Source organism: Castor canadensis, chromosome 14 (assembly GCF_047511655.1).
Source record: "Castor canadensis chromosome 14, mCasCan1.hap1v2, whole genome shotgun sequence".
In the NCBI taxonomy this organism is placed as follows: Eukaryota; Metazoa; Chordata; class Mammalia; order Rodentia; family Castoridae; genus Castor; species Castor canadensis.
This window is the reverse complement of record NC_133399.1, coordinates 78,067,718-78,086,553: the sequence shown is the minus strand read 5'-3', so window position 1 is coordinate 78,086,553 and position 18,836 is coordinate 78,067,718. Positions and strand designations below refer to the sequence as shown.

At 42.6% G+C, this 18,836-nt stretch overlaps 1 protein-coding gene across 1 annotated transcript; it reads left to right on the top strand.

The window, feature by feature from the left end:
- Nucleotides 1-12,012: 12,012 nt before the first annotated feature.
- Nucleotides 12,013-16,337, top strand: Slc25a4 (solute carrier family 25 member 4). Its single transcript, XM_020161550.2, has 4 exons — nucleotides 12,013-12,277; nucleotides 13,815-14,301; nucleotides 14,809-14,949; nucleotides 15,869-16,337. Exons 1-4 carry the CDS (start codon nucleotides 12,167-12,169, stop codon nucleotides 16,024-16,026), a joined length of 897 nt encoding a protein of 298 aa, XP_020017139.1. The 5' UTR covers nucleotides 12,013-12,166; the 3' UTR covers nucleotides 16,027-16,337.
- The last annotated feature ends 2,499 nt before the right edge of the window (nucleotides 16,338-18,836 follow it).

Here is an 18,836-nt window from a genome sequence, read left to right as displayed (position 1 = left end):
GTGCGCAGCGCAGAGGTGATGTGGCCTGGGCTGGGGACTGCGCCTGCGATACCTGCAAAAGCAGAGATTGGGCGCCTCTCCGAACCCCACGAGGGGTCTGGCGAGGGAAAGTAAACAGAAAAAAAGACCAAAAAACCGAATAACCTGAAGGTAGCCCAATTCTTTCTGCTGTCGAGCAAATGACCTAGTTCCCGTTGGAGGCATTGCTAAGGTTGACCAAGGGAGGCAGCAGGGGCTGATTGTGCAAGAGTTCCGTCGCCACCCTACTGTGTCCACGCCCTTAAATACAGAGGACTTGCTTCACCAGGCTGCCGCACTCAGGGCTCCTCATGGTGTTTGTCGATTTCAATGGAGTTAAAAGCACAAGTCTCCCTCCCTCCCCCCTCCCCCCCTCCTTCCCGCCCTCCTTCCCCCTACCCCTCTCCCTCGCTCCCTAAAGATTTTCATTTTTCTGGGGAGTAATGTTAAACACCATTCTGCATATTTATTAATTCTCTCTTTTTCTCTCCCCCTCTCTCTCTCCCTCTCTCTCTCCCTCTCTCCTCCCCTCTCCTCTCTTCTCCTCCCCTCCCCTCCCTCATCTCTCAGGCTCTCTATCACTTGAGCCACTCCACCAGCAAATGTGTGGGTTTGGGTGTCGTGGAATTGGTGAATAGCAGGGAAGGCGCACGTTTGGCCTTTGGTTGGTAGAAACTTCCAATAGTCTCTAAAGTGACCGTACCGTTCTACTTTTCCACCAGCGATGTATGAGAATGTTGGGTTTTCCACATTCTTGCCAATACTTGGCAAGAATTTTAGTCCTTTAGGTTTGTAGTGATGTCTCACAATGAGGTTTTTTTGTTTGTTTTTGGGTTTTTTTGGTTTGTTGTTTTTTAGGTTGAATCATTTGAAATGGCTAATAATCAGTCATTTAAAAGTTTACAGAAATGACAATTTCACATAATTCAACCTACTGATTTTCATTTCTCTGGGGAGTAATGTTAAACGCCATTCTGTACATTTATTAACTATGTATGTAAACGCTTTCGTGAAGTTTATGTTTCTGCTAAAGTTTCATCCGTTTTTAAGTTGGGTTACATATCTTTGTGAGTGTGGCACTGGGGTTTGAACTCAGGGCTTCAGAGCAGGTGTTCTACAGAAGGCTTGAACCACATCTGCGGTCCATTTTTGCTCTTGTTATTTTGAAGACTGGGTCTCCTGAACTATTTGTCCTGGCTGGCCTCCAATCGAGAGCCTCCAGAACCTCCTGATCATAGGCTCCCAAATAGCTAGGACTACAGGCATGAGTCACGGACACCTGGCTTACATGTGTTTCTCTTCTCTGTTCTGTAGCTTGCCTTTTTACTCTGAGTGGTGACTGAACTGGGTTCCCTCAAAAGCTATCCCCAGTATCTCAGAAGGGGACTGTATTTTGAGTTGGGGCATTCAATCATAATGGTGGTTCCCAATCCAGTATGATTGGTACCTTTATAAGAAGAGAATAGGACACAGCCACACACAGGATGGCCGTGTGAGCACACAGAGAGGGGGTGGCCATCTGCAAACCAAGGGAAGAGGTTTCAGGAGAAACCAAACCTGTCACATCTTACTCATGGACTTGAAATCTTCAGAATTGTGAGAAAATAAATTCGTTGCTTGAGCCACCCAGTCTATGCCATTTTATTATAATAAATTGATAAATAGTGTAATTCACTAATGAAAGTTCAGCCAAGTCCAATTTGTCAGTGTGTCATTGTTAAAAAGAATAGTTTGTTTAAAAAAATACAATCAAACAATATATAGTTAAAACCAATATCAGCTTAAAGAGAGAATATTAGGATATTACATTAAAGTTAAGAGGAATAGAGGCTGTTATCTCTACTATTAAACTTTATTTGGTGATATTGGACAATGCAATTAAAAGAAAAAAAAAAGGTTCACAGCAATTGAAGGAAAATGATCATATTTTGCAGATGATTTGATTTTTGACCAGAAAATAGCAACATGATCTGAAAACCTTGCAACAATAGTCTTCTTTAGGATGATTTGATACAAATGTAAAGAAGCCAATTGGCTGGATGTGGTGGCTTACACCTGTAATCCTAGCTGCTCGGGAGGTGGAGATAGGAGAATCATGGTTTGAGGTGAGTCCAGGCAAAAGAACAGGTTGGGCATGTTGTTCCACACCTGTAATCCCAGCTATGCTGGAGGCATCAGCAGGAGGATCATGGTCTGAGGCCCCGTGGCAATAAGACAGGAGGCCCTCTCTGAAACATAACTAAAGTAACAAAGGCTGCAGGCCTGGCTCAAGTGGAAGAGTACTTGCCTAGCAAGCACAAGACCCTAAATTCAATCCCCAGTACAAAAATAAATCCAATATGAGCAACATTCAAACAATAATCTTTGGATAAATGTAATAGAATGGATTCCATTAAAATGTAACACCGAAAATGTATGAATAAAAGTACTCTTCTTGGAAAGAAGCATTGAATATCATAGAAACATAATGTCTCCTTAAAATTGTCTTGAAATTTAATGCAATCTCCATTAAAATATTTTTATATAAGATAAGCTAATGCTAATATCTATAAAGACATAGAAATGGACATAGTGCAAGAATACAGGAACGTTTAGTCAAGTTTGAAAAAGAAGAGCCATAGAGGGGCACTAATCCTATAAACTAATAAACTGGAAGCAATAGTAATTATGTGGTATGAAGACATGATTGATGCATGATTAGCGCATCGTCATTCCTTTTCATTCCTGAGTAGTATTTCATTTGGTGTTTGTATCATAGTTTATTCACCTGTTGGTGGACATTTGAGTTGTTTCCAGTTTGGTCTATTGAAAACCAATTTTGCAATGAATATTGACGCACAAATCTTTGTAGAAACATATGTTTCCATCCTCATGGGAATCCCTAGGAATGGAATGACTAGGTCTTATGGTTATTATATGTTTAATTTTTAAAATCTGCTAAGCTAGTTTTGAACATTTTTCCCACCAGAGATGTTTGACAACATCTAAAACATAATCCATAACAGGACCACTTAATAACAGGGCTTTATCAAAGTTAAAAACTTCTCCTTCGAAGGCACTGCTAGGAGAATGATAAGGTTAGCCACAGACTGGTAGAAAATAACTTCAAATTACACATCTGAGAAAAGATTTGTATCCATAATATATGTGTGTGTGATAAAAATTAGAAACCTAGAAAACCTAGGTTTCTAGTTGAGACAAGTTGTGTGTGAGCGCCTCCTAGTGGCCATAATTAGTATATACTAAAATGCAAATAATTCCAGAGCTGCACCTCATGACAATGTTAGACAGTTGTGTCACTCTCTTACTCATTTGAATTCAACTTTTTTTTTTTTTTTGCAGTACTGGGGGTTGAACTCCGCTAGCCCTTTTTTGTGATTTTTTTTTTGAGATAGGGTCTTGTGAAGTATTTGCCAGGGCTAGCTTTGAACCGCGATCCTCCTCATGTCTGCCTCCTGAGTCACTAGGATCACAGCACCCAGCCTGACTTTAATGTTCACTGCAGCAGTGTGTAAAATGGCATCATGGCTCTGCAACCAAGAGGAGAAGGCTGGCATCCTCAAACCTAGCAAAGTAGCAGCCACCTGAAATGATACCAGTTAAGGAGTTTCTAGCTCTTTGATGTGCAATTCAGAAACACATACCCTGCTTTACCTAAGAAAGTGGTAAAATTGAAGGTAAAATTGTCACCTTCAAGTGCATGCAGAAGGGGGCACACAGAAAGCATAAAGATGGAGAAAACAACCTTAAACTATGTGCAGTCACAAGATTCTTTGAATCTATAATTATCTCCAAACAAAACTTAAAAATGTCACTGGTCATGACAAATTGAAATGGATCCAAATTCTTTATTTAAAAGAACTATCAACTTTGACATTTTAAAAAACAAAAAGGAAAGTAAAATGGTTTACAAAGAACAAACTCAAAGCACATAGTATGGTTGAAAGCAAACAGAGATACAGATAAATGAGGCATATACAAACCAAAGAAAAGCAAGCATCACCTATTAACTTAGTGAGAAAGCTTTCAAGCAGAAAGAAATCACTATTACAGACAAAAAGGGACACAAGCTAATGATAAAAAGTTAAATTCACCACAAAGATAACGATTCACATCTACATGCCTTCAGATCTAAATAAAGCCTTAAAATAAAGGAAAATTTAATAGACCTTCAAGGAGAAATTATCACTAAAATATCTATGGTTTTGTGTGGCAGACACAGATTATAGAAAACCATATTTCTGGCAATACAATTATTCTTAGTTTTTATGATGAAATTTTGTATATCTATATTTCATAGTGCCACACAAAAATTACAGTGTGTTCCAGTTACTTTACACTTTTAAAAATTTGAGAACCATTGCACTAGAAGTTGAAGTATGGTATTTCCATATTCATTCAACAAACATTTATTAAATAACTATTATGTTTAAGGTATAATGGAGTTTATACTACAAGAGCCACTTGTGGTTGTACTTATTTAGCTTATCTTTAAGAGAAATATATAGGGTGGCATTTCATAGAGACCTATAGAGAAACTGCCCTGAAGTGCCCTTTCCCAATTCATTCTCTTTGTCTCTCTCTCTCATCTGAGACTCCTTCATAAGAAATATGCTTGATAGTACAGAGTTTTTAAATTTCTGATGTGTCTTTATTATGTTGTCTTTTACAAATAAGAATATGCTATAGCAAGAACAAATATGGGAGCCGGGCGCTGGTGGCTCACACCTAGGATTCTAACTACTCTGAAACAGATCAGGAGGATCAGGGTTCGAAGCCAGCCCCAAGCAAATAGTTTGTGAAACCTTATCTTGGAAAAAACCCATCACAAGAAAGGGCTAGTGAAGTGGCTCAAGTGATAGAGTGCCTGCCTAGCAAGCTCATAGGTTCTGAGTTCAAACCCCAGTGTTGTCAAAGGAAAAAAAAAGGCAAATATGAGTTGGGTTCACACACTCAGCTGTGGAATGCAGCTTACTTTCTATTAAGAGACTTGTAAGGACAATTTGCTTCTCTTTTTCTTTCTTCTGCTTCCCAGTAGATGACATCTAAATTCCAGAGACTTCTATATTGCTAGGAAAAGGAGAGGGTGGGGCATGTGTTCTGTACCTCCATCTGCATATGCAGGGGCCCTATTCCTATTTGGTCTTCAGTCACCACTCCATCAAGGTCACGTCTGACACTTTCCTCACTTCCAGGCATGAGGCTCTTGAGGTCTGGCTTGCTCTCAGCCAACTTGTGTGTCCTTGGATACCAAGTGTTATTCTGCTGCTCCTGCAAACACACAGGGGCAGGAGAGACTTAACAGGGCCATCCAAGGTCCTTCACTCCAGCAGGCTCAGCTGCAGGTGCCTGAAACTTGCTCTCCTGTTCTCTTACCCTTCCTGGATTGAGTCCATGGCACTGCTGCTGACCTGTGCACCAAAACACCACCCAGACGCTTCTGCCCTGGGTTCCTGCTGCCTCCCTGGCTGGGCACAATACAGAGCCCTTCTTTCTCAGTCATCCTCATGAGCATCTCATCCTCCACTTTCTCTTTTACCTTCTTCCTTTCTCTCCAGGTTTGGGGAAAGTTTATGTGCTCTTTGGAAGGGTGAGAGGACAGGAAGCTTCACTTTCCCTCTGGTATTCTTCTACATCTACTGTTTATACTTTTTTTTTCTGTTTGGAAATTATATATATTGCCAAGAACAGACAATTTTCTTTGCTTTCTGAGTGCTTTCTTTTTGCTGTGGCAATGACACAGAATGTCTAGCTGACTGTATGAGGAAAGGATTTTAGAGCAAAAGGAAGCATATGAGGATATTAAAAACCCTCACACATGAGAACAGCAGAATATTGTTGAACACACGGATGCTAAAAAATGGTCTCTCTGAGAATGGTCATTAAACATTGGCTTTAATAGTAACAGGAATAGAGCAAGCACTTTAAAAAATGACTGAGAGGACGTATGAACCACTGAACACTAGGGAAGCCAGTTCAAAATGTGCTTAGACAATCAAGTCTTTTCCAAGTGATAGATGGCTTCATTCACAGTGACTACATATCAGTGGTACTGGAAGATGTTAACAGGGAAGGTGGATGGTTATGGTCAGAAGGCATTATAACACATGAGTAAAAATAAGATCCATTGTGACAAAAGATACTAAAATGCTTTTTTGGAGTATTGGATAAAGTAAGGGGGTGCTAAGATTGGGGAGGAAGAAGGGAAATTGCAAGCCATCTTGAGGAATTGCAGAGGCAACCTGTGTTAGGGAAGAGGCTGTGTGCCCAGGCCTCCCTGCCTCCACCAACCAATGACCAGCCTGACTCCACTTCTCCAGGAAGCAGAGGGCCTTCGGGGAGGAGTCCCTCTGATCGTATTTTCTGTGATTTAGTGTCTCCCCATCTCCTGCTTTAAGTAACAAGGTTTGACGTTCTTCTAACTAAAGTTTTGTTTCATAAACATTCACAAAATGTAAAGATGCAAGTTCTGACTTAGGTAGCACGTTGAAGGCCACTCACTCGGAAGTCTAACCACAGCCTCTACTTGGGCCCTGATAGGCAGGACATTATGTCTGCTCCTGCCATGTGTGGTTCTCCAGGACAGTGACTTACCTTTCTGAGCTCTATCACCTGTACCCTACAGACTGTTTGGGGTCTAGAGTAGGTATACAATGCTTGTAGGAAAATGAAAAAGAAAAAAAATGAGCGAATGAGTTGAATGTAAATGTTTCAAATCATTTAAATTCTGATGGGGGAGAGCAGGAGAAAAATGGATACCCAAGAGAATGGGCCACTACAGGGTAAACAGGTTCTACATTAAATGACAGGAGCTTTTAAAAAAAGACCTAGGTAGCAGTTTCATATCTTTGCCTGGTCTGAGCTAACTGCTGCTGGTTGAAATGTTTTGCATGCACACTCATGATTCCTGGTCGTGGGTTGTGTGGCCCTTTAATAAGGAATTGATTATAAAAAGTCACTTGATATAAAAGATGTGTTAATTATGTATTATGTTAGGTATTGTCCTGATTTATTAGACTACTCTGAGCAAGAATTGTGGAGAAACATTCACTTGCTTTGTCCTTACAGACCAGTGTGTCATGTGAATTAGTCTATAAATACCTTCAATTGGCAATTCTTTTTTTTTTTTTTTTGTGGTACTGGGGTTTGAACTCAGGGCTTCACCCTTACAAAGCAGTTGCTCTACTGCTCGAGCCACACCTCCAGTCTTGACTGGAAATTCTTATGTAACCCTACAAAATAAAAAAAAAATATTTTGGTCCTCTTTGCTTACTGCTGAAATTGAGCACACAATGTGTTCTAATTCCTAAGTTTTAGAAATACACCTGCACACAGGCATGACATATCACTGCCATCAGCAATTCTTAGGTGTATTTTTTTTTAATCTCCTGTGGCTTCTCTATTCACAATTTGGTAAAAAGAGATTAATTCTGGGAAACTTTTTTTTTTTTTTTGGCAGTACTGAGGTTTACCTTGTGCTTGCTAGGCAGGCATTTTACTCCTTGAGTCACATCCCCAGCCCTAAAAGAGATTAATTCTGCTGAAGATCCAAAAGGCTACTCAATGCCCCATTCTATTTCTAGAGGCCCTGTTCCCTGGTTTGCAGGGTGTCCTGACACTTTTGAATGTGGAGTGTCCTCTTATCTCCTAGAGCTCGTTCCCACGATGGCAGGAAGCCACTGAGTGCTAGGACTGGCCAGGAGACACATGTTCTGCTGTGCTCCATTCTCTCCCTGGCCTGTGTAAATGATACGTGTATCTTGTGACCACAGGCAGCCCATGCTCCTGAGGGCATCTGAGGCCGCTTTCCTGAGAAAGTCCATGGACGGAGAGGACAGTGGCCAGGCTTCTGTGGAAAAGTTCTTGTCAAGGGTTCCAGCTACAGCTCTAAGGAGTGAGGCCAAGGAAAAATAGGATATCTCTCACTCAGAAAATATCAAAAATTCTGACTGATACAAGTAAGTGTAAAAAGATGACAATAATTCCTGAATCAGTATGTTAATTAGGTTAATATTTAAACTCCTATTAAAAAATCTTCTGGTGGTGTTTAAGTACAACTTGATAGTGAAAAATCCAGACATACAAGTAGACAACTTTTTATCTTTTAAGCATTTGTAGAATCATGTGTCAGCTTTTCTTAAAGAACAAAGATCAAGTAAATGTGTCATATCATGGACATTTCACGAATTAGAGCTATTATGAGAATGTAAGATAAATTATCACTCGCAAATGAATGGACGGAACTGGAGAACATCATCTTAAGCAACGTTAGCCAGGCTCAGAAGGCCAAAAATTGCATGCTTTCCCTCATATGCAGAGTACAGACCTAAACAAATGCAGGAATATTATTGGACATGGGTCACACATTAAGGAGAAAATGCACACAGGAGGAATAGGGAAAGGGAAGGAAACCTAAAACTTGAATGTGGTTGATGTGCTCACTATAATCTTAAACTGACAGAGTCCACCATGGGAAGGAGACCAGGAAGCAGTGAAGAGGTCAGGTAGAGATGAATCAATGTGGGTTGTAATACACAAGTGCATGGAAGCAATGCTAGGAATCTCTCTGTATAGCTATCTTTATCTCAAACTACCCAAACTGCTGTTTTTCTTATTATCTCTTAAGTTTTCTCTTCAACAAAGTTGGAGAACAAGAGGGCAGGGTAGGTGGCCCAAATAATGTATACACATGTAAGTAAATGTAAAAATGATAAGATTAAAATTAAAAAGATATGACAAATTAGAATTAATAACATAAAATAAAAAATGACAAGAAGAAAATATCTACTTAAGAATTAGTGTTGGGGTCAGGTGTTGTGGCACACACCTGTACTTCCAGTAACTTGGGAGATGAAGATAGGAAGATCATGGTTCAAGGCCAGTCCAAGCAAATAAGTTAAGTGTGACCCTACCTCAAAAACAAGCTGAGCACTGTGGTGCTCTCATATGGTCCCAGCCACTCCAGGTAGCGGTAGGAGGATTACAGCCCAAGGCTAAAAGTGTGTGTGTGTGTGGGGGGGGGAGTTAGCAGGAGAGTCTATATGAAAAAAATAAAAGACCTGGGGCATGACTCAAGTGGTAAAGTGCTCAAGTATGAGTCCCTGCGTTCAATCTCCGACACTGCAAAAAGAATTAGTGTTGGGCAAGATATTGGTGGCTTACACCTGAAAACCTAGCTCCTTGGGAGGCTGAGATTGAGAGGATCATGGTTCTAGGCCAGCCCAGGCAACGAACTAAGCTGGTGTGATGACAAGCTCCTGTCATCCCAGCAGTATCAGGAAGCCTAAAATAAGAGGATTGTGGTCCATGCCAGTCTGGGCAAAAAGTGAGAGTCTATACCTAAGATAACCATAGCAAAAAGGACTGGAGGCATGGATCAAGTGGTAGAGAGCACAGCTCCCTGAGTTCCTGAGTTCAAACTCCAGTACTGGGGGGAAAAAAGGATTGGGATTACCCAAAAATGGTATGGAGAAAAGTGACATTGAATCCATATCTCCTCATCATATAAAATGTAGTGTGAAATATCTTAAAAGTAACCAAACATCTTTCTTCTAGAAAAGACTCATATGTAATAAGAGAGTTACATTTACACCAGAATATGTATATCTTCATAATATACATTTGTTCATATTTACATAAATAACACTGATAGGACAAATGTAAGAGAAATATGAAAAGGAAAACAACAAAATGAAAACCTCTCAACATATATTTACTTCCCCAACTCTATAAAGAATTGCTAACACAGATCAACACACTGCATTCACTCCCTCAGTGGTCAAAACTTCAAAATTTGCACAAAAAGGAAAATCCAACCAAATTAAACTGCATCATATAGAATTTGTGTACTTTCACAGCAGTTAAAAAGTGCACAATGGCTCAAATAACTAAAAGACACTTTTTAAAGCCAGTGTGGGAGGAGAAGCTATGAGAAACAAGAACCCATCAACATTACTAGTGGGTCCATATTTCTGAAGAGTAATTAGTCAACATAAAGAAGGAGCTGCAAAACTTTAAAAATATGTATTTATTTATTGCGGTACTGGGGTTTGAACTCAGGGCCTACACCTTGAGCCTCTCTCCACCAGCCCTTTTTTGTGAATTTTTTTTTTCAAGATAGAGTCTTGTGATCTGTTTGCCTGGGGCTGGCTTCAAACTGGGATCCTCCGGATCTCTGCCTCCTAAGTAGTTAGGACTACAGGTGTGGGCCACTGGTGCCTGACATTTAAAAAAAAAACAAAAAACTTAATCAGTCCATTTCACTTTGGGAACATATGAAAAGGGGAAAAAAAATCTAAAGGGAAAAATGGAACTTTTGCAAAAGTGTTTATTTTTCACAATAAAAACTCTAATGCACAATTCAAGGAAAATGGTTTAAGCTACTACTCAATATTAGTAGGATAGAATACGGCACTATTAGAACCAAAAAGGACTAACACATGAATTAAGTTGTCCTTGGAAGTCTCTACATGAAATGAAGCTGAACTACTGACAAATGCACTAAACTACATTCAATCCACAGGGCCAAACTTAATTCCTGGTCCACAATCAATGCTTAGCAAATGTTTGTTGAATGAATGTATACATGCCTGTTCTGTTTGCCAATGCTTCTGTCTGCTCTGACCGCCGTAAATTTTGCAAGAGTTCCTAGCCTCATACTGCTCACCTTGATTTCCCAAACTGTAGCATGCCCCAACCTTGCATAAATGCATATCCTCCATGGTGCTGGCACCCAACAAGTGACCTCTGCTCTACTTAACTCTTCAGACCCAGAGTGACACACAGGTGCAGCTCAATTAACACCTAACATGTCTGCATTTATCAACAAACATTAAAAAATGTGAAAAAAATGAATAATTTTGCAAATGAACATTAGCAAATGTGATTAGAAAAATGAGTAAGAGTTCAAGTTAAAAATTAATTGCACTCATTTTAGGGGAAAGATGGTTAGTTGAACTGTCTTTAAAAAAAAAAGAGGAAAGGAAAAATAAAGCTCACATTCGTGTCTTAAAAAAATAATTGCCATCAATTCTTGGGACTAGCTAAAGTCTTCCCAGCCCAGGCTGCTTGTTAAAAAGGCAAATGTAGCCAAGGAGTGACCTTCCCTGAAAGGCTGACAGCTCTGACCCGCAAGAAGGCGCCAGCTCCTGCAAAGACTCTGCTCAGGTTTGTGCTGAGATTCCACTGAGATCTCTGGTCCACCGAGCCCTTCCTGTGCGCTGCGAAGTGTCCGAGAGGCTCACAGAAGAATGTCCTATGTCTTATGTCTTCGGAGTCATCAGACCGGGTGTCAGTGTGACAGGCTGGCCTAAGGGGAAAGCAGCACACACGCACTTGCACTTTGCTAATACAAGTATTCAAGTCCTGGTCCCGGCATTCGGCCTTTCCTGGTGTCACCGAGGGCCGGACACATAGATATTTGGTAAAAGAATGAATAATTGAACGATTGAATTGAAATAAGTGGGAGACAGTAAGTTGCGATTATATGTGGCAATCACAGCATCCAGTGATACTAATATTTATGTAGGAAGATCATAATTTGTGTGCCAGAGCGCACAGCTCCGAAGGGGCCCAAATCCAGGCAGTAAAGAATTTTTAAAAAGCCTGAAATCCCTTGGCCGGGAGCGCGTCCCGTGCAGGCTCGAGGTTAAAGAAAGCCCTGCTTGAGGCAGCAGGTCCCGTGTCTGTCCCCAGGTCGGGCCCCAGGCTAAGCCGTCTTGTGCTATAAATACAGCGGCCCACATGCTGCAGAGACACGGTGTTCCCTGTGCGCGCGCTGGGACAGATAACATGAATTTGCCCTTTAAATGTCCCAAGCTGAAGGCACAGCCCCCGGCCCAGCCCTACCTCCCGGAAGTGCCGGCGCCCCCAATGCCCTCTGCAGAGCGGGGTCCGAGCGGGGGTGTCCCGCACCTGCCAGCCAATGCGCAGCGCGCGCGCCCCGGGCTCCGCCTCCTCTCGCGAGAGACCGGGCGGGGCATATAAGGAGGGCGGCGGGCCGGGCCAGCGGCCCGTTCGCAGCGCGCAGGGACCGGAACGGGGTGGTGGCGGTGCCCGGCTAGCGCATAGGCAGGCGAGCGCGACAGCGAGAGCGAGAGCAAGAGCAAGAGCGCGGCTCCGTGCAGGCTGTGTGCTCCCGGCTGTCACCATGGGGGATCACGCTTTGAGCTTCCTCAAGGACTTCCTGGCAGGTGGCATCGCCGCTGCCGTCTCCAAGACCGCGGTCGCCCCCATCGAGAGGGTGAAACTGCTGCTGCAGGTAAGGACGGCGCGCGCGCGGCCGCGGCGAGCGGGGTGCGGGCCGGGCCGGGTGCCAGGATGCGGCGCGAGCCGCCGCGACGCGGGAACGCGGGCGCTGCAGAAACTGTGCGCTAGGCCACAGGCCCCGGCGCCTGGTCTACGCCAAGGGGAAGGTGCCCTCTGCGTAAGAGACAGGTCCAGCGTCAGTGGCAGATTCCTGGTGTCGGGTGGCGCCCAGCTTTCGGGTGTCTATATATGGAAACCCACCCGGAGTCGGTGTACAAGCCAGCCAGATCCTGCGCGTAGGACAGCACTGGCACACCATGCAAGGCCTCTTGGGGGAAGAGGAGGGGAAATCTCACCTTTTGATTTTCAACATCCTTTGCACCTTCTCATCGGTACCCACCTTTTACAATAAAAACATCCAATCAATCATTGTTACTCAAGAACTCACCGTGACCCATGCATTCTGCTGTAGATGGATGTGCGTATTTCGTTCATCTTTATATTACTTCTGTAAGACAAGAATTCTCTCCCCTCCCCACATTTTACAGATGAAGAAACTGAGGCATTGAAACATTAAGAAACAATTTTTCAGAATAAATTCAGATCACCTTACTCAGTTTGCCTTCAAATCTTTATCTCCCCTGCCTGGTCACTGAATGGCTCACCGTCTTCATCCCATCTCTCCTGTTTTTTCCTACCTACTCAAAAGGCCAGGGCTTCTCAATTTGGGAGTTAAAATGGTCTTCAATCCCCCAACAAAACACTCACTGCAACAACAAATTCTTATGCATTGATTACTTGAATAATCCGGAGATCATGCCTAGCGAGCTTATTCGTCGTGACAGCATCCATCACAATGAAGATGTTCAGTGTCCAGGGAGAGCAAGTGACACTGAGAATTGTCATCTTCTGTAGACCATCTCTATTTAAATCAGGAGCTCGTTGGAGGCAGGAAGGGATCTTTACTCATTTCTATCTCCCAGTAAACCCCTAGGGAAAATGCAATAGATAAATGACTGTGTTTCCAGTTAAATCACCCTTTTAGTTTATTTGGGGTGAACCTTTTCCCTCAAATGCCCTGATAGCTTAGGCAAAATTGGACTTTTTGGCTTGTTATCAAAGTAACTTACATATTTATTTACATTCCCTCAATGCTTGTTTGATTTTTTGGATACTTTTTTTTTTGTGTGTGAGACAGTATACAGTATGCATAAATATTGCTACATGTATTGTTGAAAGCTTTTTTTTTTCAAAATGAAATTGACTTTTTTTTCATGCATCTTGAGGGAGACAGAGTGGAAAATAATAGCTAGGGGAGGGCGTGGTGGTTATACACTAGTAATCCCAGCACTTGGGAGACTGAGGCAAAGTGGTTCAAGACCAGCCTGGGCTATATGTAGCCAGACTCTGTCTTTAAAAACAGCGGGGAAAAAAATTGAGGCAGTGCAAACCTTCTTTTTTCTCTCTTCCTTCCTCGACCTTGCCTGTCCTCTGTCACCTGCCCTCTCACCTCCTCCCCTAACTCGACCCCCCCCCCCCCCCCCCGCCAGGTCCAGCATGCCAGCAAACAGATCAGCGCTGAGAAACAGTACAAAGGAATCGTGGATTGCGTCGTGAGAATCCCCAAGGAGCAGGGCTTCCTCTCCTTCTGGAGGGGTAACCTGGCCAATGTGATCCGTTACTTCCCCACCCAAGCTCTCAACTTTGCCTTCAAGGACAAGTACAAGCAGATCTTCCTGGGGGGCGTGGACCGACATAAGCAGTTCTGGCGCTACTTTGCGGGTAACCTGGCTTCCGGCGGGGCAGCTGGGGCCACCTCTCTCTGCTTTGTCTACCCGCTGGATTTCGCTAGGACCAGGCTGGCGGCTGACGTAGGCAAGGGTGCCGCCCAGCGTGAGTTCAGTGGGCTGGGCGACTGTCTTACCAAGATCTTCAAGTCTGATGGCCTGCGGGGGCTCTACCAGGGTTTCAACGTCTCTGTGCAGGGCATCATCATCTACAGAGCTGCCTACTTCGGAGTCTATGACACTGCCAAGGGTGAGAGAGGGGGTTTTGGGTATGGGGACGGGGCGGAGGAGGGTGTGTGGAGAGAGGATCCTGCCGAATCCATAACTCACTAAGGACTGTTTAATCCTGTCTTTTCCCAGTTCTGGGCCAAACTGAGGATTCTGAATGAGGAGGCCATGTGGCCTAAATGTATGAATGGCTAAATGATTCTCTGTTCCCTCTACTGAAATGCACTCTGGCCCTGAGTTATTCAGAAAGAAAGACAGGGAGCCCAACGCTCTCCTGACACAACTGTTCAGTTACCCACCTTAATCTGAAGCATCTTCAACCTGCTGGCTTCCCCTGGGTTGGGAGAGGCCAGCAACCAACTTGGACTGGCTGCCTGGTCTTAAGTGCGGTATCCTCAGAGGAGCAGGTTCTTTTGGAAGTGCAGGGCGTGGAGTTGGAGGTGCAGTGGCCTCCTGTCTCCCCCATCTGCTTCTGAGTTGCTGAGAGCAATTGCCTCAAAGGTATTTGATTTCTTGGCTCTGTCTGCAGGGATGTTGCCCGACCCCAAGAATGTGCACATTATCGTGAGCTGGATGATTGCCCAGAGTGTGACAGCAGTGGCGGGGCTGGTGTCCTACCCCTTTGACACTGTTCGTCGTAGGATGATGATGCAGTCTGGCCGGAAGGGGGGTAAGCATGATCTCTACTCTTGTGAGGCTTCCTGATAGCCCAGAGAGAACACTATTCAGGGCTTCTTTTTAGTCCTCAGTATTTTAAATTCACTGGCAAAATTGTTTGATAAGGACTTAGAAAAGAAAGTCTGTAATCCTCCCCTGTCCATTTTCAAGTGTTTCCTCAGGGAAAAGTTACTTCTTTTTATTAAAGAAATGAAAAGAATATCAAAAGTGAGCTATTTAGAAGTGAAGTTAATTGAGAATCTGGCATTGTAGAGATCTTAGACCTTCTTTCCTTAGAGCCTGGGTGCAGAAACAAGGGGGAAGATGTAATTAGCTAGTTCATTTAAAGCAGGCTGTTTTGAAGAAAAGTTCTACCTTCTATAGATCTGAGATTGCCATTCTTAAAAAAAAAGCCAAATGTTAGGCAGTTTCATATGGCTCAACCTAGCATTTGTACCTTTTTATTTTCATTATAGAATCTTGGGCAGTATAACCTGAGACTTGCTCTGGTTTGTTCATCTATAAAAAGGCAATTACACCACATGATACTCCTGCTTTCCCATGCTCCCTTCCTGCTCCATACTTTGACAGTGTGTGAATTGGTTGGTTGCTTGCCCTAGTTCTTCTTTTTTTCTTTTTTTTGCTGTGCTGGGATTTGAACTCAGGGCCTTGTACTTGCTAGGCAGGTGCTCTACCACTTGAGCCAAACCCTCAGCCCTAGTTCTTAACAGATCCTGGGAGTAGGAATGACAGGAGAACCAGCCTGTAACAGTTATGCAAAGATGTCCAGTTGAATGTTTCATAAGCTGAGGCTTAATGCCCAGATGGCCTTAATTTTATAAAACTGCTAACACTGTGTACAGGTATCTTTCAGAGGAAAAGTCTCTTTTCTCCAGAGTTAGGAGAACTCTTACCTACTTCTGTCTCCACAGCTGATATCATGTACACGGGGACACTTGACTGCTGGAGGAAGATTGCAAAAGATGAAGGAGCCAAAGCTTTCTTCAAAGGTGCCTGGTCCAATGTATTGAGAGGCATGGGCGGTGCTTTTGTATTGGTATTGTATGATGAGATCAAGAAATATGTCTAATGTAATTAAAACTCAAGTTCACTGCCTCACAGTGAACTTGGTTCACAAGATCACAGATCCATTATGTGGTTTAATAAACAATTCCTGGGGAAATAAGAAGGCAAATCTGGGATAAAACCGGACCATAGGAATACTTCTGAAAAAAATGCTTCATCAAGTGTTCATTAAACCACAAATGTATTTTGTATTTATTTTACATTTAAATTCCCACAGCAAATAGAAAATAACTTATCATGCCTGTATAATTAACTGAAGAACTGATAATGAAGAAATAACTGAATGTGAATCATCAATAAAGACCACTTAATGCATGTTCTCTATTTTATTGAACTCTTATTAACTGCTAAGTGGATTAAAATATAAGATCATTAATATATGTTTTCTAGTATGACTTACTTACTACTGGCTAAGCTTCTGTATGTCATAGATTAGACTGAATGTAACCTCTATGGGTTCTGTTTTTTCAACAGAGCTGCCTCTCTTACCTCACAGAGTATTGCTGTAGGCTGGAAAGAGATAAAATTGAACATGTTTCCATACCCCTACCTTATTTTATACACTTTCATGCAATCTTTAGGAATTAGGAGTTTTTGCTAAAAGCTTTAAATCACAGTTGCAAGAATTTTGTGTGTTTAGGAAGTGCTCTGTTTTAGTCCCTTTGGAGAATTGTGACAAGTGGACAGTATTCATTGAAAATCATTTGTCTTAGTTTGGGTTGGTAAAACAAAGTACCATAGACTGGCTGATCTATAAAAGAACACAAACTTAATTCTCACAGTTCTGAAGGCTGGAAGTCTGAGATCAAGGTGCAGGGGTCTTGTTAGAGCCCTCTTCTGACTTCTGGCATTTTCATGTGGTAGAAAGAGAGCAAGAGAATTCTGGGGTTTATTAATCGCATCAATGAAGCTCCACCCTCTAGACCAAATTACCTTCCAAAGGCCCTATCTCCTAATACCATTACCTTAGAGGTTAGGATTTAAGCATAGGAATTGGGGGCAGAGGGAGCAGGGAGGATAGAAGCATTCAGTCTGTAACACCAATTATCAAGCCTAGTATTTAATCCCCATTAGTTTTTGTGAAAGATACACAAAAACAGAAACCTGCCCTGAAAGAAGCTTAAGTGGGGAAAAGGGAGCAATGGCATTGCTAAATAATATGTTTGCTATGAGAAATCTTGGTTGGAAGAAATAGGAGAAAGGATATGAAGTAGGGAGGGGAATGATAGAAGAGGGACCTTGAAAGGAAATAGCTAGATTTAAGAATATGGAACTTTTTCCTAAAAGTTTTTCAAGACTTAGAGGAAAAGTGAGTTTGGATTTGACTCACAGAGATTGGTGAGCAAGAGAAAAATCATCATTAAAATTTGAACTGGGAAATTAAGTACTTTTGGACCAAGAAAAACAATTAGTTAAATATAAAGCTAGTTTGTGACTGATCTGGAACAAGTCCCTAGATCCTCAGAAAGTTTGGAAGGAAGGTAAATGTCCTTCTGTTTTCCTGACTGGTTGGAGGATGTGAAATCCAAGCCCTTTCATTCATTCCTTAGCACATCAGTTGCCTTGTTTTTACCGTAACAACCAAGGGTGGGTTTTGTTTTTTTTAAACCATATCCAGGATTACATTCAACCTCATCTAATAGCTATCTAGATGGATGGGGAAAAACCAAAAGTGTTAAAAAAAAAGTGTCTCTCAGTCCGGCCTCATCAACACCAGGTAGCACTGTGTGCAGTTAGAAGCCTTCCAGGTGCATTGCTTTTCATTCTAGGATCATATAAATGATCCAAATGCTGCTGCAGAGACAAATAAAATAGCAGGCAGGCAGGCTAGTAGGTAGGCCAAATACTTATGTGCAGCATATGTAAAAGTAGGGCCAGTCCTTGAAGTGTTTTCAAACCCAAGAGTTGAGGGAGAAAGGAGACCATGATAGGTAATTGGAATTTGATAGCAGAATGAACAGGGGGTCATCCCAGCCCAACCAAGAACCAAATTGTTCCTAGCCTTTAACCATCCTTCTTGGCATGCAGTGGGAGAGGAGAAGGCGAATCATCTGTACTAAATAGTACATATCTTGCAGGTGACCCAGATGCTGGCATCCCCCTCCCTGCTAAGGTTACCCTCTAGTGCACTTTGTCTCAAGAGTCCTGCTGAGACTTCCACTACAGCTACTTCATCCACCAGGAATTCCTAGAACTCAGTCTCTCAGAATGCTGTGATCTGGCAGGGGGGACAGGCAGGACTTCCCTCTAGTGTCTATCACCATGCCATCACTGTGAAGAGTTGTGTCATGACTGAAGATCTAGGGAGATGACAACTTACAACTGAATATCACACTCTTGGGTACCCCATACCTGGGAGTTTCTTACAAGACTCCTTCTAAAAGTGTACCTTGTGTTGAGGCCATATTTACTGAACATCCACATGTGAGGCTGGGAGGGAAAAAATCCACAAGGGCAGCTTAGCCCTGTGGTACATGTCTAGAAAAGTGCTTGGGATATAGGTGTTCAATGTTTGTTGACTGCAAGAATGGGTAAGAAAAGTACATCTGCAGAGAACCTAGAGAAAATTTTCAAAAAAGGCAAGTCTTCAACTTTTATTATTTGCAGTGCTGGGGATTAAACTCAAGAGCCTCAGACTTGCTGGGCAAGTGCTCTACCACTTGAGCCACACTCCCAGTATGTCCAGTTTAGGTGACATCTTTAACTGTTGGTGCTGGACAAGCTTGTTTGGGTCACAGAATGTAATGGACAGAAATATGGCTGTCTTAAATTCAAATTTTAAGTCCTTAAAATTGTACAGAGCCTACTGTGCCA

Excerpts from the sequence above, each read along its gene's own strand:
- Slc25a4 (XM_020161550.2), top strand. The coding sequence starts at position 12,167 with ATGGGGGATCACGCTTTGAGCTTCCTCAAGGACTTCCTGGCAGGTGGC. Across the intron at positions 12,278-13,814 it reads GGGTGAAACTGCTGCTGCAG|GTCCAGCATGCCAGCAAACA; the intron begins GTAAGGACGGCG and ends CCCCCCCGCCAG. Across the intron at positions 14,950-15,868 it reads GCAGTCTGGCCGGAAGGGGG|CTGATATCATGTACACGGGG; the intron begins GTAAGCATGATC and ends CTGTCTCCACAG.